The sequence below is a fragment of the Desmodus rotundus genome, chromosome 5 (assembly GCF_022682495.2).
Source record: "Desmodus rotundus isolate HL8 chromosome 5, HLdesRot8A.1, whole genome shotgun sequence".
Lineage (NCBI taxonomy): Eukaryota > Metazoa > Chordata > Mammalia > Chiroptera > Phyllostomidae > Desmodus > Desmodus rotundus.
Window position 1 is genome coordinate 42,066,364 of NC_071391.1, and position 27,046 is coordinate 42,093,409.

The following is a 27,046-nucleotide window of genomic DNA, read 5'->3' on the forward strand; positions in this document are numbered from 1 at the left end:
CACAAGCCCACCCACCTGGGAACCAGCACCAGAGGGGCCCAGTTTGATTGTGGGTAGCAGAGTGAAAGATTGAGGTCCAGTGGAGAGTGGAGCGGGCGCCAGGGCGCCATTGCTCCCTCTTGGCCCCTCCCCCACGTACAGAGTCACAGCACAGCCACCTGCGTTACCCCGCCCCGGTGAACACCTAAGGCTCCGCCCCTTTAAGTAACAGACGCGCCAAGACAAAAAAAAAAAAAATGGCCCAAATGATAGAACACTTCAAAGCTCCAGAAAAAATACAACTAAGCAAGGAAGAGATAGCCAACCTATCGGATGCACAGTTCAAAACACTGGTTATTAAGATGCTCACAGAATTGGTTGAATTTGTTCAAAAACTAGATGGAAAAATGAAGCCCATGCTAAGAGAAACAAAGGAAAATGTACAGGGAACCAATAGTGATACGAAGGAAACTGGGACTCAAATCAACGGTGTGGACCAGAAGGAAGAAAGAAACATCCAACCAGAAAAGAATGAAGAAACAAGAATTCGGAAAAATGAGGAGAGGCTTAGGAACCTCCAGGACATCTTGAAACGTTCCAACATCCGAATTATAGGGGTGCCGGAAGGAGAAGAGGAAGAACAAAAAATTGAAAACTTATTTGGACAAATAATGAAGGAGGACTTCCCCAGTCTGGCAAAGGAAATAGACTTCCAGGAAGTCCAGGAATCTCAGAGAGTCCCAAAGAAGCTGGACCCAAGCAGGAACACACCAAGGCACATCATAATTACATTACCCAGGATTAACCAGAAAGAGAGAATCTTAGAAGCAGCAAGAGAAAAGGACACAGTTACCTACAAAGGGGTTCCCATAAGACTGTCAGCTGATTTCTCAAAAGAGGCCTTACATGCAAGAAGGGACTGGCAAGAAGTATTCCAAGTCATGAAAGGCAAGGACCTACATCCAAGATTACTGTATCCAGCAAAGCTATCATTTAGAATGGAAGGGCAGATTAAGTGCTTCTCAGATAAGGTCAAGTTAAAGGAGTTCATCATCACCAAGCCATTATTATATGAAATGTTAAAGGGACTTATCTAAGAAAAAGAAGATAAAAAATAGGAACAGTAAAAATGACAGCAAACTCACAGTTATTAACAAACACACCTAAAACCAAAACAAAAGAAAACTAAGCAAACAACTAGAACAGAAACAGAACCACAGAAATGGAGATCACATGGAGGGTTATCAATAGGGGAGTGGGAGGGGGAGAGAGGGGGGAAAGGTACAGAGAATAAATAGCATAAATGATAGGTGGAAAATAGACAGGGGGAGGGTAAGAATAGTGTAGGAAATGTAGAAGCCAAAGAACTTGTAAGTATGACCCATGGACATGAACTGTAGGGGGGGAATGTGGGAGGGAGGGTGTGGGCAGGATGGAGTTGAGTGAAGGGGTGGAAATGGGACAACTGTAATAGCATGATCAATAAATATATCAAAAAACCACCCCACACACTTCAAAAAAAAAAGGAACTTATATGTACAACCCATGCACATGAACTGGGGGGCGGGGAATGCTGGAGGGTGTTGGGGGTGCAAGGCGGAGGGGAGATGAAGGAGAGAAAAAACTGGGACAACTGTAATAGCATAATCAATAAAATATACTTAAAAGAATAAAAAAGATAAAATAATATAAAATCTAAAAGGACCCCAACTCACTAAAGTGGGTTTTTTAATAATTGAAAACACACACACACACACACACACATGCATTTTTTGAGTTAGGTAAAATGGAGAAACTCAGAGACAATACCTAGGAATTTGACCACATAAAGTTCTTTAAACTGCAGGTTAAGAACATATGGAAGTCAGGCAACAACAGGAAAAATATTTGTCATGATTGTGACAGTTACGAATTTTTATAAATTTAATAGATGCACATCTAGTAAAAAATGGCAAAGAATATCAACAGATTAAAGCAGTGAAATACCGCTTTTATTAAAAATTGTAATAGCTATTTTCAGTGAGAGTACCAAGTAAGGTATATTTAACGTATATAGTAGTAAGGTATATACTACTAATGTTGAGGAAAAATTGATACAGGGTTTTTAAAAATGCTATTTGGCAAATCATGGGCCTTAAAATTGTTGCCACTCTTTTCTACAGTGAGTTCATATCTACCCATATATCCTATGGAAATAGAGCTACACACTATTAGTGAAATTGTATTCACAAAGAACAGAGATCCACTTAGGTTATCTCATTATAAAATAGAGTTGTATAACATTATGTTTTAAAATATCATTTTTTAAAAATCCAAGGAGAGAAGCTTCAATAGGGGAACTTGCTCTACAAAGCCAGACAATGAGGTTCTCTTTCAAGAATTTATTTCTCTTTAGATACCCTCCTTTCTCTCTACAGACTAACCTCCTCCTGTTTACTGGCCCTATATATGCTTATAATTGCCATCACATGCCTTGTGGGGGGGCTCCACCCGCAGAGCTCCCCCCACCCCCATCCCCCATCTGCCACAGATGAGAATAAGTCTACCAAGACATGATCTGCTTGGGGTGGAAGAGTGGCTGATCTCTCAAAGGGCCAGGAGCCTTTTCCTCATTGGGTTTTTATTGGGTTCAATTTGCACAGGAATACAGGTAAAGCTCATCAACCATTGTCAGGCAGTAATGATCAAACAATAGATAATATTCCAAAGAACTATGAGGGTTTATTCTGAGGCAGGGTCAGTTGGCTAAAGGGCTATAAAACTTTGGGGTACGAACTCATTTCATGCTTGGACCCTTATCAGAAAATTGAGAGCATTCTTAGAAAAGCAGGTTTCCCAGGATTTTATGCATACTTTCTTAAGCCTGATCACCCCAGGGAACCCATCCATTCCAGCACAGGGCCACACCCACCTCTAGCATTGTTTCAGGCTTAAGTCAGGCAGGGGAAGTAAGGCAGCCAAGAGATTAGGAGACTTCTTGCAGACAGAATGAGGACTCAGGCTATGTCAAAGCCAAGGGGCAAGGGTCCATCACCCCCTTTTTCTATAGCCCCCAAGTCCTTCTCTGAGGGCCCCTTTGTGACCATGCCTGTCTTAGGTCGGTCCCTCCTTTGAGGAATCTTAGCAGTCACTGACTAATGAGTCATCCACCCGGAGCCAAGGAGGGTGAACTAAAAGGGGGCAGAGGCAGCACCCCTGCCAGGGAGATAACCTTTGTCTCCTTAGTGGCTTATGGTCCCAAGGTCTCTTCATTCACCCTTAGCCATGGGGGGTTACCACTTTTGAAACCAGGCATGGCAGTTCCCAACACTGCCTGAATATTTTTTTTTCAATTCTGTTACCCACTACTAACTTGTAACTTCCTTCTGGGTCACCTCAGATTTCTGAATGGGGGAAGATGATTGACTCAAATTATATTTTTACTTCTGGACAACTACCTTTGAGGCCAGGCTAAACCACAGGCTACTGGTAAGCCTTCGGACTGGCTATTTTTGTATCAGATTTTCATTCTGGTCCCTTAGGATATGTTCAGGGATGGTGATAAGGTATATAACATATTGTTAAGGACTGATGTTCCAATAGGTTTCCCAAGAAAGTGGTGGGTTTGGGTCAAGGACTCTAAACCACATTAGAAAACACACAAGGAGAAATGAAAGTTCAAGACATTTATTGCAGTATATTTTATGTTGCCCTCTCCCCCAAATAGAAGAAAGGTCAAATAAATTATGATGAATTTATATCATGTTATATAGTCATTAAAACATGTTTTCCAAGAATATTTTGATAAGACTATACTTATGGTATTAAAAATATAAAATATAGAACTGCATATGAGGTAAGATTCTATTTATGTATTTTTATGGATATTTCCCTGGGGGAAGTACTGGGTATATTAAAAAATGTTATTAGTGTGTCTCTTTGATAGGATGGATTGTGGTTATCTTATCTTTATTTTCTTCAAACTTTTCTCTATTTTTATATTTTTACTGGTGTCTTGTTTTCATGAAAAATAAAAATCACATTTTTGCATATAACATTTAAAACACAGCTTGATATTCCATTGTGGGGCTATACTATAATTACCTCTATTATCAGGAGTTTAGACTTTTCATCTTATACCATGAGTTGAAAAGCCATAAATGTCATTATGTGTGAAGTTTCCTACTAGGTAATTTTAATGATACTTTTCTATATTCAATTACTAGGTTAAAAGATAGGAGACAGAGGGTGTGACTTGTGCAAAGAAATGGGATAATGAGATTACATGATGTACACAGCTAGCTACAAGTAGCTTGGCACTGTCATGGTACAAAGTGGAAAAGCAGAAGGAGAGGTTAGAGGACTTCCTAATACCAAGCTAAAATTTTCTACTGGTCATGGAAAAGCACGAATGAAGCTTAAATGAAGGAGCTATACTATCATTTGAAAAAGATGACTTTAACAATACTGTGGAGACTGGATATGTTGGAGAGTTAGGGGAAGAGAATGAGTGAGAATGGAGATAACCAGACCATTTAGTAGACAATTAAGGTGGTATCAGTAGGTTTTGATAGTAGGAGGCAGTGTCCTTTTTAAAATTGTTTTATTTTTCTTCTTATTAGTGTGCTCACCAGAGTAAATTTGTAAAATATAATCACCAAAAGCCTAAGTGCAATGTAGTATGAAAAGCCATTGGAGGGTTAAGTGACATGATCTAAGTTTAAATTTTAAAAGGCTCACTCTGAGTGCTGTGTTAAGAATTGACTGAAGGTAGCGGCCAGCGACAAAGCAGGTATTCTAATGAGGAGGTACTGTGGTAAACCCCAAGAGGGATAAAGTATTTACATAGTGTTAACAGTGGAGATAAAAGAAATCATCAAATTTTGAGTATGCTGAATATATCAGAAGGTAGTTTTAAAACTGGATTTTTAATAGTATTTTAGTAGATAAAAAGAAGGCCAGAATACTTTACAGACAAGAGAAATTGCTTGTGGTTGACAAGAGGGAAAACTTGTATAGTAGAACACAGACAGTGAAATCAGTCTGTCCAGGTTAATGATTTCATGTTGGGGTTGAGCTACCCGTAAAGAGCTTTTTCACCTGGATAATATAAAGCTGAGATTGTGCCATGGGACAGGTGAAGCCCAACCTTGGAGAGAAATCAGGGGAGACTTTTCAGAGGAGTAGTTCTAATTTTAGTCCAGGATAAACTGAGATAAGGTTGTGGGGGGAGGGGTGTGGAGATGGGTAAATGTGTTTCAAAGCAGAGTGAGTAAAATATGCAATCTTAAGAATAAGTACGGCCTAGTGATTAAAAGCGAGGCTACCTGAGCTCAGACCAGTTTTTATGAAGACAGAGTATATCTACCTAGTGTCAACAGATTTATAATCATTGGGTCAATAAAAACTGGGAGTGATGCAGATTGTCATCAGCAGTCCTGGTAGGCCAAGTATTAGGCAGATCCTGTCAGATATGCCTGCCAAATTAATTGATTAAATCCCAATATAGGTTGATTATTGTACTAGATTCTGCAGAGGCTGAAAATTATACAATCTGTCTAAAAGGTAACACAAGGGTGTATTTTTGGTCATCTTCACAGACCCTAGAATTCCGAATGCATACAGACCACCATGAGTCATGCGTGCAGGTGTCTTTTACCAAACATTAAAATTACTTGGCAAATGAATTAGAACATTAATGACTTTGGAAAAGTTTCCTGGTGAGCAGTGAAAAGCACAGTAGCTGAAATACCTTAAGAACCTATTGGCCTTTCATCTTTCATTGATGGTATTAAGTTACGATAATCATTTGACCTATCTGAGCTTAAATGAAGTATTCTCAGATGTAAATTATTAAAGGGGTTGAAATAATGGGATTCCTGAGGTCCTTTTATCTTTCATCTCTTAAAGTGTCTACCATATAATAAAATATTAATTTTCACAACACACCTATTTTAGGAAGTCTTCTCAAAAGTTTGGTGTCATTCTAATTTCACCCTCGCTTCGAGAAAGGTTCTACTAAGTGTACTCCGCATCCAGAGAAATTGTGGCTGGAAAGGCTCACAATTAGCTCCAAGACGCCAAGCTGAGAAGCCCAGCGGGAAATCTCACCACGTCTTCAGGCACCAAGTGGCAAGCGTTTTTCCTGGTTCTGGGGACTACAGGTCATCGCACACTTCCAATATCAATGGAGGAGAAGCCCAAAAGACAGAAAGGTTAGCGGGTTCCCCTGGGAGAAAGTTGCACATTCCCATTCCGCAGAGCACGCCGGAAGTTAGCACCCAGGAAGCTACTCTGCGAGCGGAACCCCACTGCGCTTGCTCAGGAGGATGGTCTGTGCCCAAATCCACCACACAGACTCCGCCCACGCGACGGCACTTCCGGTCGCCAGGTCTGCCCTTCCCCACCGGGGAGGGGAGGGGAGGGGCCGGCGGGCTGGGTTGAACTCCTTGGGGGTACCTGGTGTAGGAGGGATGGACTCGACTATTTGCTCAATGGCAGGTTTTCGAAACTTCCTGCCTGCCCTGCCGTCTCAGATTGACGGGTCCCCGTGGGCGAGCGAGGGTTAGACTTGGTTTATTTTTATTAATAAGCCAGAGCTGCGCATTGTAGACGCACATCCTGAAGATCGATGATCTCTTAGGATTAGGGAAGTGATTGCCCCTAGACTCCTTTTTTCTCCCGCCGCCTTAGTGGTCTGCCCTTCCCTAGGAGAGGCGCACGGGAAAGGAGCGAAGGACAGGGAGCTCTTCACAGCCAGGATTTAGGTTAATTAGTCGTTTTTCTCCAACCCGGAATGCAGTTTCAGTCGTCTCGGATATCTTGCCCGCACGCTGGACACTTAAACTTTGGCAAATCTGGTCTCTGGAATCCTGTGCCTCCACATCATTTGTTCAGTGCCTGCCACCTTGCGTAATGTTGAGGTATTAACTCCAGGAGTGTCTCCAGATTCCAGCCCAGTGTTGACACACTGTAAATGTTTAAGGACGGATATTGTTGAAGACAGCATCACCATAACTTCACACATCTTCAAATGATTCCAAATACATTGAGAATTTTTTTTTTAGAATTTGGCTATTTAGGAGCAAAGAATCCATTTAAATATTTACATGTGTCTCATTCAGAAATATTTTCAGTTGCTTTTATATGAAAACCGATTCACGGGAAGGGAAAACTGACCGAAAAATTCCCTTCCTCTTTAAACTGTAGCTATTTTAATAATTACTATATTCATAATAAAACTGACAAAATTTTAAGACAGCATCAAGCAAGTCATGTACATTGGGTAGTGTTCATGTCAGCATTCTCTCTCCATGTATTATCTAGTAAATAGTGAGCACAAATTATCCTGGAATCAAACAGCCAAGTAAACAGTAGCTGAGGCATAACATTTATATTTTCCTAGGTTCCAAAAAAATCTATATATATTTTCATTTAGAAGTCAAACCACTGAGATGTTACCACTTTCCATCCATGAAGATGTAAACAAAATTCTTATTCTTGGAAGCTTAAAATTCTGATAGCCTCTTCCTTTTCTTCCCTCAACCACTCTCTTTCTCTTTCCCTATTACTTGGTTGCCTCTATGATATGCACATACTAGTATCAGACCAGATATCTTTGGTTTTACCTCTTAGTGGACAAAATCCCCCCACTGCTCTCCTGTTGTCTCCCAGTAGGGCACGTGCCAATCAGTACTCACCTAGAGAATGTCAGGCAGCTGGTGAGCAAGCCCCAAGTGTTAGTTTTTGCCAGGTTGTGTTGTTTATGAAATGATTGCTTTGGTCTGGTATCTGCTATACTTGGTAAGACTACATTCATATGCATAAACACAAACATCCAGATTTTTGAGAGTATTTATTACCGCAGGATTTTTGAATGGATTTTCCCCATAGTTTATCTTTAGGTTTCCAAGAATTGTTACCTTTCTTTTCTAAAGGAGAGGAAAAGTAAAGGCAAGACTCTTGAAAAAAATGTCAAACCATTTCACAATTGAAAATATATTAACCTAAATGATGGTAGGCAGGGTAAGATCTATCCCTGTTTAAAAGTGTTCGCTATATTTATGATGAATTCTGTTGCTGAAATTTCTTTCATAGAATCCTAAGTTTGACTCTCAGAAAACCTGAGCATACAGTTGGGGAATTCTTCATCCCTAAAGCTAGAATTTATTGCATTTGGTACAGTTGGGTTGTTAGTTGCCAAGTCAGCCTTCTTCTTTGGTAGATTATAATTATTGATGGCTACGATTTTTTAACATTTACTATGACCAAACACTGTGTTAAACCATTAAGCTCTAATAATGTTAAAACCATACATTTGCAGTTAACTTGCAATTCCTGTACTTAAGAAATAAGTACTGTATTACCTCATTTGAGCTGTAAAATAATCAAAATGGAGGCCAGGTATCCCTATTCTCAGATGAGATATTAGAGTCCCAAGTTAAATAATTAGCTAAAGGACAAATTACTGGCAAATTCAGGATTAAAATACAGAAGTTTTATTTCCTATATATCTTAAGACTCTTTTAGTAGATGTTTTATAGGAAGAATTTTCATTAAAAAAATCAAAATATCTTCCTCAGATGCTTTTCTCTCTAGCCACCAAATTCATTGTCTTCTATATTTAGAGATATCTCTTAGTTCTCCTCACTAAAGTGGTACCTACAAAATAAACTTTATAATCAGTTTGTGAAATAATCTTCTCAATGAAATATTTGGTTAGATTTTTTATAGCTTAATGTGAGAAGATTCAACATCTCAACAAGTCTTCTCATCCAGAAACATCTTTCCATTTATTCAAAATATTTTTTGAGGTTAGTGGGGTCTATACAACTGAATTTACTTATTATATCTAAGCTTTTAATTGATTTTTTAAAGTTATCCTGATTGGTCTATCACGTCATCAGCAAATGTTTAACCTTTGCCATTTCCATTCATTTCACCTGCTATTTCAATTAGCACTTTAAGAGGACTAAATAATGGTGTAGATAAGAATTCTTTTCTTTGTCATTATCTTTAGGATAAAGTCCAAACTTCTAAGATGGCTTACAAGGCCTTTCATGATCTGGCCTTTGAGTCTCTGCCTTCACCCCTGTACATTCTTGTCCCATTATTTTCCAGTGCCAGATTCCAGCGTATGAACTTCTGTTTTCTGATGCCATGCCCTAATCCCTCTGTAATTTTGTACTCCTGTTTTCCCTTTATCATCTCTCCTAACATTCTCACCCTCCACCACATACAATCTACCTAATTTCTACTCTTTCATGTTTCAACTTAGGTATCTGTCTTGAATGCATACAGTAAAATTTAAATATACATTAAATAAATAGGCTATGGGAAAAGATCAGGAGGTGTTAATTGGTTGTAAATGTTCTGCAAAAAATTAAAATTTAAATGCACACTAAAGAGGCATTCCTTGATGTATGTTTAACTTAGTAAATAATAGTAAACAGATCTTTTATTTTTTAGAAAGCTGGGAGATTTAGGAGAAAAAATATAAGCATTTTACTTAGACCCAAAGACCTAGCTGTTGAGAGAAAAGATAAAAATAGTACTTTTATCTTTCAACCACAGAAAATTACAGCATATAAGAAAAAAAGATTCAGAACACCTACGATGAGAATGTCAGAATCCATTATATTCAACATGTAATTGCTTTGATGAATGAACTATATCTCTCAAAGAATTTCTTACATTCAGTGTTTTTCTCTTGTTAGGGTCCTTTAACAAACTGGCTTATGTTTATATGAATTTCCATATTATTTACTTGCATAGTTTTGTCTTAATACAACAGATGTTGTGATGTAAAGTATGGACAAATGAACATGAGGTAATTTTCCACACTTACTAACTCATCATAGGAGTCCATTTCAGTATGCTTTTCTGCTTTTGAACAAGGTATGAACTCATAAAGTCACCATCATCATTCATTGGGAATGTCTCCAGTATGAATGCTTTTGGGCAGATTATAATAAGCTTCTCAGCTCAAGAACTCTTTGGGATCCTGAAGCAGTTTATAAAGGAACAAAGAGGCAGTTCTGGTGCACAGAGAAGTAGGATACTTTATTGACCTTTTAATGTTTAGGATAAATGATAGACCTAGGGCTATGGAAATCTCTCCAGCCTAGTCCCAAAGAGTACTTTTTAAAAATGCAGATCTTAAAGAATACATGTACATTAACAACAACACATCCACCTCCCATTGCAGGTGATAACCCTTTTCCGATTGTAGTCCCCACTGAGCACCAGGGCAGCCAAGGATATTAATAAGGGTGGAATAATTGACTGTCACTGTGGTCTTTGCCATTAATTCAGAGAATTTATTCCTTAGAAATGCCTTCCTATATTCTTGTGAACTCAAGGTTTCTTGTAATCTCTTATAAGAACTGAAAGTTTGAGTTTTATTAAATATCAACTCCAAATGTATGGCTTGGCTCTCCCAAATATGGACTTCCTCAAAAGATCAGATGAAGCGGTCCTTTTTATGAACTAGTGAAAGATGATGGTAATGAACATCAGAAGGATGATAGACAAACACTTGTATGGTGATATATTTAACTCCAAAGTCTGTAGCTTCATCTGGAAGCCTGGAAAATCTCCCTGAGATTTCTATCCAATGAGAGATTTCCCTCTAATATTAATTCCATCATTTTCAATGAAAGAATAATCTCTGACAAATAAGGTTTTTTTCCATTTAGCATTTACATAGGATTCCTTCCAGCATAAATTCATGGATGTTGAGTAAGTTCTGCACTGTGACGAAAGGTAATACCACATTTACTCTTGTAATAGGACTTCTCTTGAGTATGAAGTTTTTGGTGTTTAATAAGGTTTGAATTCCTGTTGAAGGTTTTCTCACATTTGTTACATTTAAACGGTTTCTCTCCTGTATGAATCATTTGATGTCGAATAAGTGAGGAGCTCCGGCTGAAGGATTTACCACAGTTAACACATTCATAGGCATTATCTCCAGGTTGGAGACTTGGATTTTTATTACTGTTTTCACTCTTACTGAAGGCAGTTCCCCATTTATTTCCTCTGCAGGCCATTACTTCAAGATGAATTTTTTGATGCTTACTAAGGTTTGTTCGTCGGTTGAAGAATCTCCCACACTTATTGCATTTATAGGGTTTCTCTCCTGTGTGAATGATCTGATGTCGAACAAGAGATGAGCTCCGGCTGAAGGCTTTCCCACACTGAAAGCACTCATAGCAGTTCATCATGGTATGACTTTCTGGGTGTTGGATATCTGTATTCAGGCTTAAGGCATTCCCACATTCATTATATTCTGAATGTTGCTTACCTACTGAGTCTAAATTAAATTTGAAGTTAGTTTTAAATTTATCATACTTTGGGGACCCCTTCCTCATAGGAACTCCCTGTTGCGTATCAAAAACTAAGTTAACTGACTTAACATCGAAACTTTTCTTATTTTCACAACATTCCAAGTCTCCCTCCTTAGTATAGATCGTCTTATGAATAAAAGCTCCTTGTGGCAAATATGTGTCCCGCTGTTCGTGGTTCCTATGTGAGCAATCATCACTTCTCCAGGCATCTAAAGAAGGAAGCCCACTTTGGGTCAGTTTTGCCATTATCATTCTATGGGATGATTCTTCTCCACAAATTTTCTGCTTTGGAACCAAATCCTGATTTTCTGAAATTGTCTGTCTATCTAAAAAACAAATAAAAATTCCACATATTAGAAGAAGGGCAATTGCTTAATTAAGGAAAGAGAGGCTAAACCATGTGAACTGATAGGCATATTTTATGGCTCTTAAATACAGAATGAAAATGTGAGATGAGGCTAGAAAAGGAGAATTACAGAACAAATAAATGGGATAAAAACATTAAAAAGAAGGTTTGGAAATCAACAAGGCAAAGAATAGGAGAAAGAGCATTTTATTGAAATGGGATCCAAATGAAAGCTGAGGGAGAGGAATTACCTTAGGAAGGAAGAAACAGTAATTTGTCTATCAAATTAATAGAGATTTCATGTAAAAAAATACCTAGTGTTTGCTAGGCTGATAATAAAAAACAGAGATATACTAGAGAGATAATACTTTCATTATTACTGATAGTCTGAATTGGTATAACCTGTATGTAGACAATGTAGCAGATTGTAACAGGAAAATTAAGTATATTTATTCCCTTTGTAAAGAAGATGTAGAATATATATAGCATGGAATATTACTTAGCCATAAAAAATAAAATTTTACCATTTGCTACAACATGGATAAACCTCGAGGATATTATTCTAAGTGAAGTCAGTCAAAGAAAGACAAATACCATGTGATTTCACTTATGTACAAAACCTAATGAATAAAATAAATGAACAAACAAAACAGACAGACGAACAGAGATAGAGAACAAACTGATGGTTGCCAGTGCCAGACGGGAGCGGAGCTGGGGAGTTGGGTGAAAAGGGCGGAGGGATTAATTAGTACAACAGGTAGTTACAAAATAGTCACAAGGATATAAAATACAGCTTGGGGATATAGTCAATAATATTGTAATTATGTATGGTGTCAGGTGAGCACTAGACTTCTCTGGGTATCACTTCTTAAATGTCTAATCATTATGCGGTACACCTGAAACTAATATAAAATAATATTACATGTTAACTGTAATTGTGAAAAATTGCTAAATGAGTAAAGTGCATCTTTGGACATCTCCCTAAAAAATATACATATGTGTGTGTGTGTGTGTATGTATATATATACCACACACACATTTTTTTGATGCTGAGGTTCTTCTTCTAATAAGGTATCCTAAGGAAGTCATCAGATATGCCTGAAAAATTGGCAATAACCTACATGTCCAATACTAGGTGGTTAGGGGAAGGAATGGTTGAATACACTACTACATGTATGTGATGGAATGTTATGTGTGAATTAGAAACCACATTTTCATAGACTACTTAGTAAAATACTGTAGGCAATTGTGCATGGTATCATGTTAGGTGAGAAGAGCAGAATGTATGTATATGATGACGTATTCCTGATAATTCCAATTTTGGAAAAAAAAGAAATTGTTACCAGCCACAGAAATAAATCATTACAAAGAAAATGGCTTAAGAAAACAAACCAAATGTTAATAGTGAGGTAATGGGGTGAGTTATATGACTATTCACAATCTTCTACACTTACTAAAATATATATTAAGCCACAGTAATTTATAATCTCTCACAAACAAAATGTTAATAAGAATAGAGATTTTGATGAGGACAGGGGTTTAAGGTATAAGTTAAGGAATTCTATAGTTAAGAAAGGAAAGAATAGAAGAATCCTGAAGCCACTCTAGGAAAAGCAGACTTCTGTTTTCTTTAAAAGGAAGAATATCATTTAATGTTATGTTGGCTAACATTTGTTTCTACAGCACTTACCAGGTTTCAGGCACTGCTCTAAGTATGCTACACATGTCAGCACACTGAATCCTCACAGTAAAGTGGAGGTAGATACTATTATTCACTCTGTTACAAATTAGGAAACTGGCTGATAGGACCCATAGCTTTAAGTTAAATGTCAGTATTTATAACCCATAACACTATTTTGTCTGTCTGCATAAGAAAAAGAGCCTGTGAATAAAAGCCAATGAAGAGTTTTTTCCTTCAAAGCTTAGGTGGTTTTGTTGTCACCTCCCCAACTATCACCTCAAAGGCTGGCTTGTACATTGTAGTTTAACAAACAGAGGCTGTTTACTAACGCCTCTTATCTGCCTGCTTCTTACCAAAAACCGTAGTTCTTGGGATTTCTCGCTCCATCATCCATCTTTTTGTCTTAATCTCCAACTCGGGGACCTCGATGGGTTTGGAAAATTGAAGCTCTGTTCATGGGGCAAATGAAAACAAACAAACAAACATACACGACACTTCAGACATTTTTATAGGGAAAAGAATTCCATCCCCACATAATCTAAGAGCTGTTGAAAGATAAGGCCAGAATTGACAGGGACCTGTGTACTTCAGACTAAAGGACTTTCAACCAGTTACAGCAAGAAAGTCTGCTATTGTGCCCAAAGGGTACTAGGAAACCTGAACCTAAACCGAAATGCCCTTAATCACTTCAGCAGGCCTATAGTTTTTAACAGCAGGTGAAGAGATTACTAATGGGCAGATTAGGTAAACACATAGAAGCTACCTTTCTGCAATGAACTGCAGTTCCTATAGTTCTCCAGCATCACATCCCTGTAGAGCTTCCTTACAGCAGGGGCCAATTGCCCCCATTCTTCAGTGCTGAATTCCACAACAACATCTTTGAGTGCCACTGGTTCCTAAAACATTAAGTTCCTTTTTAATCAAAGGTCACTCTCAAAAATGTTACTAGAGGAGAAATGAATTTGGGAAGAATAGAGTAGGTGGCCAGAATATACAAGAAATTGAGAGGACAATGTTTGGAGTTCTAAGTGATGAAAATCAAGTTTTTACGGGTCTATCACCTTGGAACTCTTGTGAACTCTTCTTAATCTAATTAATTAAAAATAGATTCGCTTACATTTTGCTGGAGGAGAAAGACAGTTGGAGTAACAGTGGAATAAATAATTTATTTTATAGAGTATAAATACTTTACATAACAGGAGTTCAGAGCACAAAAGGTTTAAGGCAGATTTGAGGGAAATTTAATGAAGACGTAGGCTGCGCTAGCTTAAGAGGTAAGGCACTTTCTCTAATTGAGAAACGCAGCCTGATAACTCAGGTCTCACGGCCCAATGTCACCTTGTCAGACAGGCCTTTCCTGATTACCCGAAGGAGCCATTCTCCTGATCAGTCTCTAGTGCATGATATGTTTTTTCTTTTTAACAATTATTGTCCGCAATTATTTGCTTATGTTTGTCTGTCTGCTTCTACCAGAATACAACCTCCACAAAGGCAGGGGTTTTGTTTCATTTACTGTCACATTTCCAGCCCTTAGAAAAAGTGCCTGGCCCCTTAGGCACCACACAAACACCTGTTGTAAGGGCCTTCGGACCATCAGTTACTGCGCTTCTCTTCAGCATTCTTCACCTTGTCATCGTTGGGGTCTTCAATCACACTGAAATATACAACTCCTTTCCCCACCCCTACTTCACAGCCTATTTTTGTCACTAAGTTGTCTACATTTGTTTTGCCTAGTTCCTCCCCTTCTCTTCTTCTCTCAACCCTCTACAACCTGGCTTCTCTTCCTGTGCATTGTTTGTATGTCTGTGATGATAAGTGAACAGATACTGCTCAGGCTGGATTTTTCTGAACTTTAAAGGCTTTTTCCTTGAAATATTCTCATACTTTGCTTTCAGTGACATCATATTTTCCTGGTTTTCCTCTGCCACTTTGGTCCTTTCATCTCAATATCCTTTGAAGTTTCTCCTCCTGTTGATTAAATAATATTGCTCAGGATTCTGTTCTTGGCTGCCTTCATTTTAATGATAAACACTCTCTGGATAGGCTGTTTTCTTTCCTTGTTACCTTTAAACAATTATTTATTTATTTATTTTTAGAGAGATGAGAAGGGAGGGAGAAAGAAAGGGAGAGCAACATCAAGGTGAGAGAGAAACATCGATCTGCCTCTTACAGGCCCCCAACCAGGGACCTGGCCCACAACCCAGGCATGTCTCCTGACCAGGAATCGAACCGGTGACCCTTTGATTTGCAGACCACCGCTCAACCCACTGAGCCACACCAGTGAGGGCTAGGCTCTGTTTTCACAGATTCAATTATTGTTTACAATTTTGAAGAAATAGATGCACAGAGATTATACAAAGATTATATTTTCCAAAAAATGTATCACAAACTAAAATAGGTCCAATGGGAGAACAATCTCATGTCCTTAGATAGAATTGCCTTTGTCAAAAGCTCAAAGGCCAAAAAGAAAAAGCAGCTTATTTCAGTAAGGAGTGGAATCCAAATTCACCTGGGATTTGCCTGTTAGTGAGTCAGCTTCCATGTTCTCCTTCTTCATGCTCCCCTTCTGGAGAAGGACAGAATCCTCACCGGGTATAACTGAAGATGAAGGAAAACATTAGGGAGACAAGCTTGCCCTGGAGAAACACTCAATGGTTACAGCAGTGACTTTACCATGCTATTCATAGGACTCAGCTTCAAAGAACTTTGAAAAAATAATGATGCCAGGCTGTGCCAACCACCAGGATCTCCAAGGGTGGGGCCCAGATCTTATATTTTTAAAAGGCTCTAACTGTAATTCTGATATTCTACCAAGGACTGAGAGCTACTGGATCAGAGGCAAGTAGGCCAAAATAATACTTTGAGGTCTCATCTGTGGTTACAGCAGATTCTAAAAATAACTTTAATCCTATCAAAGCTAAAACCTACCCAAGGCTTAGCCACCACAGGCTGCATGTAATTCTACTGGGGGCTAAGAACACAGGGTGGGGCAAAAGTAGGATTATGGTTCTGAGAAGACCAAACAGACTTTATTCTGTACTTTTATTAATTAGTGCATTATTTTCTATAGGAACAACTATCAGCCTGCTTTTGTCCAACCCTGTATTTTATCCAATCAATCCCTTCCTCAAACCCATTGGGGAGAATTCTACTCGGGGATTCTTTCCCTCTAGGTTAATCTATGTATACTAATCACAGACTTAGGCAGTCTGGTCACTGTGAACTACTGACTCTTTCAAGTACATAAAAATCTCTGTGGCTACCAATTCTCTTCTCCAGCCTGTTGGTGAGAAGTATACCCAAAGGCCACTGTCCTAGTTTTTCCAAGATTCATTAGTTACGCCAGTGAACCTCAAATGCCAGATTATAAACCAATACTGGTCTGTGAAGTTGTTTCCATTGATTCTGGGTGAAATAAGAATAGAAACAATGCAGGAGATATTTTATGAGACTCTCTTGTAAGTAAAGGCAGAATCTGGGGGAAAAAAACCCAAATGTCTCAGCAACATACTATTTGAATGCTCTGTGATACCTCAGTCAGCTCAGTCCCTAGGACACAGGTGGCAAACACAAGGCCCTCGGGGCCGAATGCGGCCCTCCACCTAGTTTTAGCCAACACCTTGTTTCCACCCAACGGCAGCGCAGCTCTTGCTTAACTGTTAAGGAGTAATTACATTTATACAGTCCTAAAATTACATTCAGCCCTTTGAAGGCAACCTCAAGGCTGATGTGGCCCCTGGTGAAAATGAGTTTGACACTCTGCCCTAGGACAGTCAACACAACCCTTTTTGCTTCTGTCATTCTTAGTAATGTGCAACAAGATATCTTGAAGAGGTACAAAAGCCTCCAATCAGCTACTCCCTTATTTATTGCTCTCACTGATTAGTTTCCTTCCCTTAATTCTCCTTCCCTGCTGACCTCCTTCTTGAACTTTTACAAGTGTATTCACAGATACTCTCATTCCATTCAAAGTAAAATTCATATGCATTCTCAAGCTCTTTATAGAATTTTTTTTCCCTTCTAATGTAAAGCACATCTTTGTTATCAACACCTCTTTTCACCCTCCAGTATTATGGTCTTAGAAGTTTTAATATACTCATACCTCCATATTCCCACTTTCTCACAAAGATTTTTCTACTCTCATACAAAAAGTTTTTCTTAACAACAGTTTATGCACTTACTGTTTTATTGATGGAACATACCAAGAATTGCTCATTCACTTACTCAACATTTATTTACTCAGGTCTCCTACGTGTGAGGCACACAAATGCCTGGCCTCAGAGAGCCTACGGTCTATTGCGAATGAAAGACATTAAGCAACTGTGCTAGGTCAATAAAAACTCTGATTATTTAGCTCAGTGTTGCTTTCCACCCTGAATCCTGCCAATATTAGGATGGTACTTCAACAGTGGCATAGACAACCCAACCTGAAGACCTTTGACACCTTTATTTCTCATAACCATCAGCAAGCAAGCTATTTCCTTTTTCAAACTTTGGTCCTTATTACTTAGAATTGTTCTACCAGGAGAACAAATTTGAATACATCAATCCCTAACTATAATTTCCTATCCTTTCGACTTGCACATTCTTGTTCTTAGTACATTCTCTAACTTTTATCAAGGTCCCACCACAGTACATTCTTTAATTTTCTCTAAGTCTACTACCTCTTTTGAAGTCACTTTCCTTCCCATGCTTTCATTTCATAGTAAATCACTTTCAGCACCCTTTTCAGAGTCTTCAAATTCCTTGACCACTTGTCCTGTACAACACCCAATCTTAATTTGATGCAATAATCTCGTCTATCTACCCTTTTTAAAAATTGAGGTAAACTGACAAATGAAACTCACCATATTAAGCATTTTTAAAATATACAATTGTGTGACTTTTAGTATGTTCACAGTGTTATGCAACCATCACCACCATCTAATTTCAGAAGTTTCATTTCTCCCCAAATTCCATACCCATTAAGGAATCACTCCCATTCCCCCTCCCTCTCATACTGTTTCTATGGAGTTGCCTATTCTGGACATTCCATATAAATTCAGTCATATGGTATGTGACCTTCTGTGTCTGACTTCTTTAAATTAGCATACTATTTTGGAGCCTCATCCATGTTGGACCATGTATTAATTCTTCGTTCCTTTTAATGGCTGAATATTATTCCATTGTATGGATATAATATAATTTCTTTATCCATTCATCAGTTCATAGACATTGGGCTTGCTTCCACTTTTTGGCTATTTTGAATACTGCTGCTATGAATATTCATGTACAAATTTTTGTTTAAACATGTTTTCTATTCTCTTGAATATACGGTGATTTTATGGGAAACTTTTTGAGGAACTACCAAACTGTTTTTCCACAGTGGCTGCACCATTTTGTATTCCTAAAAGCAATGTATGAGGGTTCAAATTGCTCCATATTTTCACCAACACGTTGTTTTAATCTTTTCCTTCTATTAGTATAACCATTCTAGTGGATGTCAGGCAGTATCTCACTGCAGGTTTGAATTTCAATTTCCTAGTGACTAATGATGCTGGATGATTACTCCTATGCCTGTTGGCCATTTGTGTATCTTCTTCAGAGTCCTCTGTTCATTTAAAAACTTGTGTTTATCTTTCGGTTGTTCAGTGTAAGAGTTCTTTTCCCAACATTTTCCCAAGACTGGGCCTTATCAAATATGGGTTTCAAATATTTCCTCTCATTCTGTAGGTTTCCTTTTCACTTCCTTGATTGTTTCCTTTGGTGCACAAAAGTTTTTAATTTGGAAGTCTAATTTTTATTTTGTTGTATTTTTGGTGCCATATCTAAATATCAATGACCAAGGTCAAAGTGATGAAGAGTTACTCCCATGTTTCCTTTTTATAGCTTTAGCTCTTATATTTAGGTTTGTTGATCCATTTTGAATTAATTTTTGCATAAGGTATGAAGTCCTACTTCAATCTTTTCCCTGTGGATATCAAGTTGTCCCAGTACTATTTGTTAAAACTTTTCTCAGTTGATAGTCTTAGTACCCTTGTTGAAAATCAACAGAACCAAGACGTATGAGTTTATTTCTGAACTCTCAGTTCTATTCCACTGATCTATGTCTATCCTATTCCATTACCATGTGGCTTTGATTATTTTAGTTTTATAGTAAGTTTTAAAATTAGGAAGTGTACATCCTCAAACTCTTTTTTAATAAATTTGTTTTGGCTATTTGGGTTTTTTTCTGATTTGTTTTGTTCTGTTTGTAATTCCACATACATTTGAGGATCAGCTTGTCCATTCCTGCAAAAAGGTGGCTGGAATTTTGATATAAATTGCGCCTGAATCTATAGATTGATTTGGGGGGCATTATCATTGTGACAATACTAATCCATTAACACCGGATGCCTTTTCATGTATTTAGGTCTTTTAAAATTCTGTCAACAATGTTTTGTAGTTTTCAGTGGACAAGGCTTACACCTCATTATTTAAATTTGTAGTTAAGTATTTCATTTTTTATGATGCTATTATAAATTAAATTGTTTTCTTAATTTCATTTTAGTATTGATCATACCTAGCGTATAAAATATAATTGATTTTTGTATGTTAGTCTTATATCTTGAAACTTTGCTCAAGTAATCAATCAATCCTTTGGGTTCAAATTCCTCTGTGTTTCCAATTCTCCCTTCATTCTGTAATTAACACCCGATCTAGTCTTTTAATTGGTTTTCCTATTTTCAGAGCTCTCAGGTCTGTCCTTTACACAAGGAGTTGGTAAACTTTTTCTGTAAAGATCCAGATAGTAATATTAGGTTTGCTGGCACTATGGTCTCTGCTATAACTAATCAACTCTGGTCATGGCATGAAAGCAAGTGCAGATAAAATATAGATGAATGGGTGTGGCTGTGTTCCAATTAAACTTTACTTACAAATATATTTTGCCTGTGGGACACAGTTTGTCAACCCCCACTCTACACTGGTATCAACCTATTTTTCAAACACACACCAAATTGTCGTATTCCTCTATCCATCCTGTGAAATCTCATTCTATTTCTATCACCTACAGAATAAAATCCATGTTTGGTGATATAGTAAAGTCCTTCATAATCTGGCCCTTGTCACCCCCTAAGTTCAAAAGAGATAATTTCTCTTCATATGGGAAGGGCAAACTATTTTTAAAGGTTTTTCTTTCTTTGTCATTGAGGCATAATTGACATATAACATTATACTAGTTACAAGTATACAACATAATAATTCAATATTTGTATAATTGTGAAATGATCACCACAGTAAGTTAACATCCGTCACTATACAGTTACAAAGTTTTTTTCCTGTGTTGAGAACTTTTAACACCTACTTTCTTAACAACTTTCAAATATGCAATATAGTATTGTTAACCATGTCACCATGCTGTACATTACATCCCCATGACTTATTCATTTTATAACTAGAAGTTTGTACCCTTTGACTCCCTCCACCCATTTTGCCTACTTCTTACTCCCCACTGTTGGAAACCGCCAATCTGTTCTCTGAATCTATGAGCTCAGTATTTTTTTGTTTTAGATTCCACATAATGGTCAACTATTCTACAACCAGCTTTCTATATTCTCACCTTTATCTTTAAGCATTTCAATCACATCTTCTATGAGGGTCACCACTTCTTTGCTGTTCTTTGGGTGTTGTAAATTCACCCAAGTCCTGACCTCTTCAGGGAGAATTATCAGGAATTGTTCCAGCACCAACAGTTCTAGGATCTGCTTCTTTGTATGAACCTCTGGTCTCAGCCACTGAAGACAGAGCTCCCAGAGCTGGCTCAGGGCTTCATGAGGCCCAGACACTTCCACGTACTGGAAATGTCTGAACTTTTGACGAGAGGCCTCAGAGTCACAGGTCTCCCTGACTGGGATTGTCTCCTGCTGCCAAGACACGTCTGCTCTCAGGACCTCACTTTGTTCGTGTAGAGCCAGGTTTTGAGGTTTTAGGACATCCATCAACTTATTCAGGGGCTGCATCTTCCTAGATACAACTCTCACTTTGTTTGATTTTCTTATCTGATCAGTCCAGTAATTCTTAGTCTCAGGCTAAGCACATGTATACTATATATAGGTGGTGTGACTTGACACAAGTTATATATCAAAATAAAATTTCCAGAAGTTCCAGGAGTTTCAAATAGAAAGCTGACATTCAGGTACCTGAGAAACTGAAAAAAGACACAGACATGACATATAGATAATGAACATGTATTAGCATAGTGTTAAAAAATAACATAGTACAAATACTATTCTTAAAATCACTTAATAATCCATATAATGGATTCTCCTTTTAATTCTTGTTTTCCATCTTTGGAACAGGAAAATATGCTGTCCCTTCCCCCTGACCACCCCAAAAAGACAGAGAAAGAAACACAGATAGATTTCACACAAAAAAAGTGATTAGGCATCTCACAAAAAAAGATAAATTAAATATTCCTTTGATTAAAACAAACTTCATAATTTAATTGCAGTTAGATTTCTTCTATACCAGGTGACAACTCATTTTTGCTTTACAACTAAGTAAAACAAATTTTCAGGCAGGAGAGTCAGGCTATTAAGGTTTCATATTAGAGATGCCTAAAAAAACCTCTTCTTAAGTTCCCAATAATATACCAATAAAGTTACACAAAATGGGTAAAATTGGCACTAGCCCTAGGAGTTAACGTAAGAAACTATCATTTAAAAAAACCACAAGAATAAATACCCATGAGCTATTTTATCATTAGGGGTTAAATCAAAAAGTGTATTCCCAAATTACAATAATTAAAATTTTTCATTTGTTAGGACTCACTGGGGCCTTGTCTGCAATGTCCACAAGGGAAGTCTTAGGCTCAACTGAACAGACTCACAGGACTAGCATGGGTCACACTGGGCACCAGTTTATTCATAAAGCTACTGGACAGAAAAAACAGCTTGTTGGCAGAGTAACTGGCATCTTTCTTCAGTGGGCGTCCTCATAGAGTATAGCTCAAGTCAAGAGACCTGCATAGGTTGTGCAAAAGCATCTTGATTGAAGGGCCTTCCCCCAGGAGCCAGTATCTTTTCTAAAAACTCTCAGCACAGCACTCAGTGTTCCCCAAAGAGCTTTTCCAACGTTAACAGTCATTATGTTCAGGGAAGTTCAGATACAGCTTTCTAACCAATTTCCAATACTGCCAGTCTGCATATAATTTACCATTCAAAGGTCTTTTTTATTATATGCCTCAAGGCCTGTGGTTTTCGGAGGTGATTTTGCCACCAGGGCAATGTCTGGAGACATTTTGGTTGTCACCACTGAGGGTTATTACTGGCACCTAGTGGGAGGGGACCAGGAATGCTGCTAACAACCCTATAATACACAGCCCTCTATAACAAAAAATTTTCTAACCCAAAATATCAATAATTACGAGATTAAGGAACCCTGATATAGGCAATATACAGTGAACTAAGAGTGCATACTTTGGGTTCGTACCTGACATGAGGTTAAATCTCAGCTGAAGGTACTGTATGTATGATATTGAACAAGTTATTTAACAAAAGCTTGAGTTTTCTCAACTATAACAATACTTATAATTAAATTATAAGTACTAAAGGAACACTCATCTCACTCCTTGGCAGACAGTAAGCACTCAATACTTGCTTTGTTGAGAGTTTTTACTGTAAGAGGATGTTGAATTTTGGCAAATTCTTTTTCTGCATCTATTGAGATCATCATACAATATTTATCTTTCATTTAATTAATGTGGTGTATCAGATTGACTGATCTGTGAATATATTTGCAAATCATATATCTAATAACGGGTTAATATCCAAAATATATAGAAAACTCATATAATCAATAACAAACCAAACCAACAGTCCAATTTAAAAAATGGACAGAAGATCTGAATAGCCATTTTTCCAAAGAAGACATACAGATGGACAAGAGGTAAATGAAATGATACTCAACATCATTAATCATCAGGAAAATGCAAATCTAAGCCACAATGAAATATCACCTTACACCTGTGAGAATGGCTATCACCAAAAAGACAAGAGATAACAAGTGTTGGTGAAGAAAAGAGAACCCTGTGCACTGTTGGTGGGAGTCTAAACTGGAGCAGCCGTATGAAAAAGAGTATAGCGTTTCCTCAAAAATTAACAATAGAACTACCATATATGATTTAGCAATTCCACTTCTGGACATTTATCTGAAGAACATGAAAACACTAACTTAGAATGATATATGCATCCCTATGTTCACTGCAGCACTGTCGATAAGAGCCAAGATATGGATACAACCTAAGTGTCCACTAAGTGAACAGATAAAGAAATTGTAGTATATATACAAAATGGAATATTATTTAGCCATAAAAAAGAATGAAATCTTTCCATCTGCAACAACATGGATGGACCTCGAGGGCATTATGCTAAGTGAGGTCAGGCAGAGAAGGATAAATACTGTATGATCTCTCTTATATTCGGAATCTAAAAACAAAAACCAACCAACACAAAAAGCCAATAAAACCAAACTCATAGATTCAGAGCACAGATTGGTGTTTACCAGAGAAAGCAGGTGGGGAATAGGGGAAATGAGGTTTATTTTTGTGTTTTATTTTTGAAGAGTTAGAAGCAAATGAGCAGAATATAATTCCTCAAGGTTTTCTGTTGTGTCTTGTTGCAATCATATCCATTTTAAAAAGCACTCAACAGATGATCATATATACAATGTTTATGTCTGCCTATTAGTAGATCTTACAGATTGATGGAAACTGTGCACAGAAGTTATTTCCTGACTCCTGACATCAAACACAAACCTCCAAAGCTTAAGAAAAGTCTGGGTTCATTTAAAAAATAAAGTTTCAAGTAGCCCACCTTTGTTTACAGTATAAAAATTAAAAAAAAAATAAAGTTTCAAAGTGACAATGAGGTATCACTGAGTCCCAATGAAACAATGAGATGTAGGCCCAGATACTTTAAAAATTAACACAAAGAGAGAAAAAGGGAAAAAGCTCACAGTCAATATGTTGAAAATAAAACAAGAAAACAAGGAAGCACAAAAATTAAAAAATTAAAAATAGAAATAACAAAAATATTTATTGTAACAATAAATATACTGGGTAAAAGTTTAAACTCAACCAGATAAACACTCAAGAGACATCCAAAACAAAAGAACTTCAAAGCTGAGAATAAAGGGATGATTAAAAATACAAGCAAATGTAAGCAATAAAATATGCATGAATATACTGAATTAAAATATATATTAAATTAAAAGCACAAATCCATTAAAATAGAGGAAACTTTCAATGATTAAAGGTACAACTCATAATGAAGTATAACTATTATTAAATGTACCAAAAAATGTATTGAAATAGTTATAGCAAAACCCTCTGAAAAGATGAAATTAACAATGACAATAGAAATTGGAGACTAGAGTAACTTTCTCAGTCCTTAAAGAAAAAACCCTAAAATTAATTACTAAGATAGTGCATATAAGTAACATGCTTAGTCTGATATATAAACCAAACAGAATGTAGTTTATATTCAGGCACTGACGAGAATGCTTCAGAAAAGCTACTTATTAGGCTACAAAAGAAAAAAACCTCCTCAATAAATAAAAATAATATAGAGTGGTACAGACCACATATACTACCAAAATGAAAAACAGAATTTATCCAGAGAAAAGAACACTCTCAATTACTTTGCAATTTAAATGTTGCTGCTAAAAAACAATTCACATTAAAAACATTGCTCATCATGGAGCTCATCATAGCAAGTTCAGTCTCTACTGTGAGGCAATGTCAAAGCCTTACGTACATAATTAAACAAAAATGAGATGAATTAAACATTCAATTCTGTGGGAAAAAGCAACAAAATATACTAGAGATTTATAGGTTACAAATACGTTAATAAATTAGTATACATAATTATAGAGCTCGGAGGACAAGTAAACATGATATACTTGCACTTAGGATACAGGACGGTTAAAAGTCAGGAATTTTCAATCTTTTTTATTTCATAGCACACAACTAATTACTAAAATTGTGTGGCACACTAAAAATATATTTTTTGCCAATCTGACAAAAAATAGGTATAATTTTGATTCATTCACATCGGATGGCTATTGTTGTATTGGCTATTGTCATTTTTAATTTGACAATCTAAGGGAAATGAGGTCAGTGCCCCAGACTAGTCAAATATCGCATGTTTTAATCATTCTTGTGGCACACCGGTTGAAAATTGCTGGTTTAGGTGATAGAAGGGCCAAGGTTTGTCGCTGACAGCCAGGAGCTTAAGTGCTCTCTACTTGATGAATACCGAAATAAACAAAGTCAAGAACTATTTCAATTTAAACTGAATAGCCGCCTTAGAGGATGACGGCGGGACTCAGCCTGAAGAATTAAGAAGGTGAGCCAAAGGCACTGAGGAAGGGCTCAGTAAAGCGCAGGTGACAGGGATCTGGAGACTTGCAGTAAACAACCAGGTGACACAAATTCAAAGAATTTTACAGTTTCAAGGAATTTGAACAGGCGTTTATTATGCTAAGAATGTTGTTTTCAATCCAATAGATTTTAGGTAGGCAGTAGCCTGAGGTAAGGAGAGCCTTTCAGATTAGCTCAGAAAAGGAGGAGCAGAAAACAGTTTGGAAATCAGTGTCAGAAAAAAGACAGACGCCTGCAGGTTTTAATGTTTGGGGGGTTGTGGCTAGGAATAATTGGGGAAGCAAGGCAAGTTGGAATGAACTTTTCTCCATTTTCTTTCCCAGTTGGCGGATCCAGTCACACTTGTTATTTCCGCGAGAACTCAATACCAGTCATTCCAAAACCAGCTAAGATACATTCCCCAGGTTGAGCCCCTGGAAACTGCCCCATCGCGGAATGGAAGACACAGCAGCGAGACGAAATTCCTGGTTTAGCAGAAGCAGACCTAGAGCCCAGCTGTCCTGCTCCACTCCTCAAACCCTCTTAGCGCTGCTCTCCCACACACTAACACCCCTCCGCAGCCCTCGCCTCGCCTCCATCCCAGTCCACTCGCACCCACCCAGCTTCTCCCGCAGACACTGCGGAACGCGGTATTGGAATCCCGGTAACTGCGAACTAGCCGAGCAGACGCCCCCTAGTGGGACTCCCAATTCCGTGCACCCGCGTCCGGCAGATACCTGCGAGCAAGCCTTCCCGCCCCGGCTCTGCTCAGGCACCCCCAGGCGTCAGTTCCGAGGAACGCCACAGAAGTCGCATTCGTGGCTGGCGAAGGGAGTTGCAGTAGCCAATCACACCACAAACAGGAAGCGCCGGCCCCAACTGGTGCATACACGCCACAGCCGAGCCGGACCTGTGTCTTACAAATGCCAACGCAAGCCCACCGCCTATTCCCGCGCACGCGCACCAGCGTGGAAGGAGCACCCAGACTCCCGTGCGGCCCAGCGGGGCTATAAAGTAGACCGAGGTGGGCAGTTCCTCGTCTCTCCCACTTCCCTACGGCCCGCCTACTTCGTAGACTTACTTCCAGCCTTCCGGCCACGAACGGACGGACGGAAGCCCGGTTTCCGAAGACGGGCGTCAGAAATTTATGTCGCTAACCCAATTCCATCCAGGAAAATTGGCCAAAACCTTTCTTACCTTCTACCTGCCAGACCCCACCCTCCTGATTGGCTTGAAACCAAAAATCAATGCCATAATTTCTACAGAATACCGTCTTGCATATAACATGGTTTTCGCTGACTGATTCACTGATTCACTCATTCAGTTTTGCATCATGG

At 38.0% G+C, this 27,046-nt stretch overlaps 1 protein-coding gene across 4 annotated transcripts; it reads right to left on the reverse strand.

Annotated features, from left to right (window-relative positions):
- Window positions 1-10,005: 10,005 nt before the first annotated feature.
- Window positions 10,006-26,943, reverse strand: ZNF215 (zinc finger protein 215). Of its 4 annotated transcripts, XM_053925522.2 has the most exons (6): window positions 26,447-26,943; window positions 20,910-21,497; window positions 15,840-15,928; window positions 14,094-14,226; window positions 13,684-13,779; window positions 10,006-11,629 (listed from the first exon to the last, which is right to left on the reverse strand). In XM_053925522.2, exons 2-6 carry the CDS (start codon window positions 21,307-21,309, stop codon window positions 10,686-10,688), a joined length of 1,662 nt encoding a protein of 553 aa, XP_053781497.1. In that variant the 5' UTR covers window positions 21,310-21,497; window positions 26,447-26,943; the 3' UTR covers window positions 10,006-10,685. The 4 variants fall into 4 exon arrangements, with proteins under 4 accessions (XP_053781497.1, XP_053781498.1, XP_053781499.1 ...); XM_053925523.2 differs by lacking the exon at window positions 20,910-21,497 and having other exon boundaries at window positions 26,447-26,942; XM_053925524.2 differs by lacking the exons at window positions 14,094-14,226; window positions 20,910-21,497 and having other exon boundaries at window positions 26,447-26,941.
- Window positions 26,944-27,046: the final 103 nt, after the last annotated feature.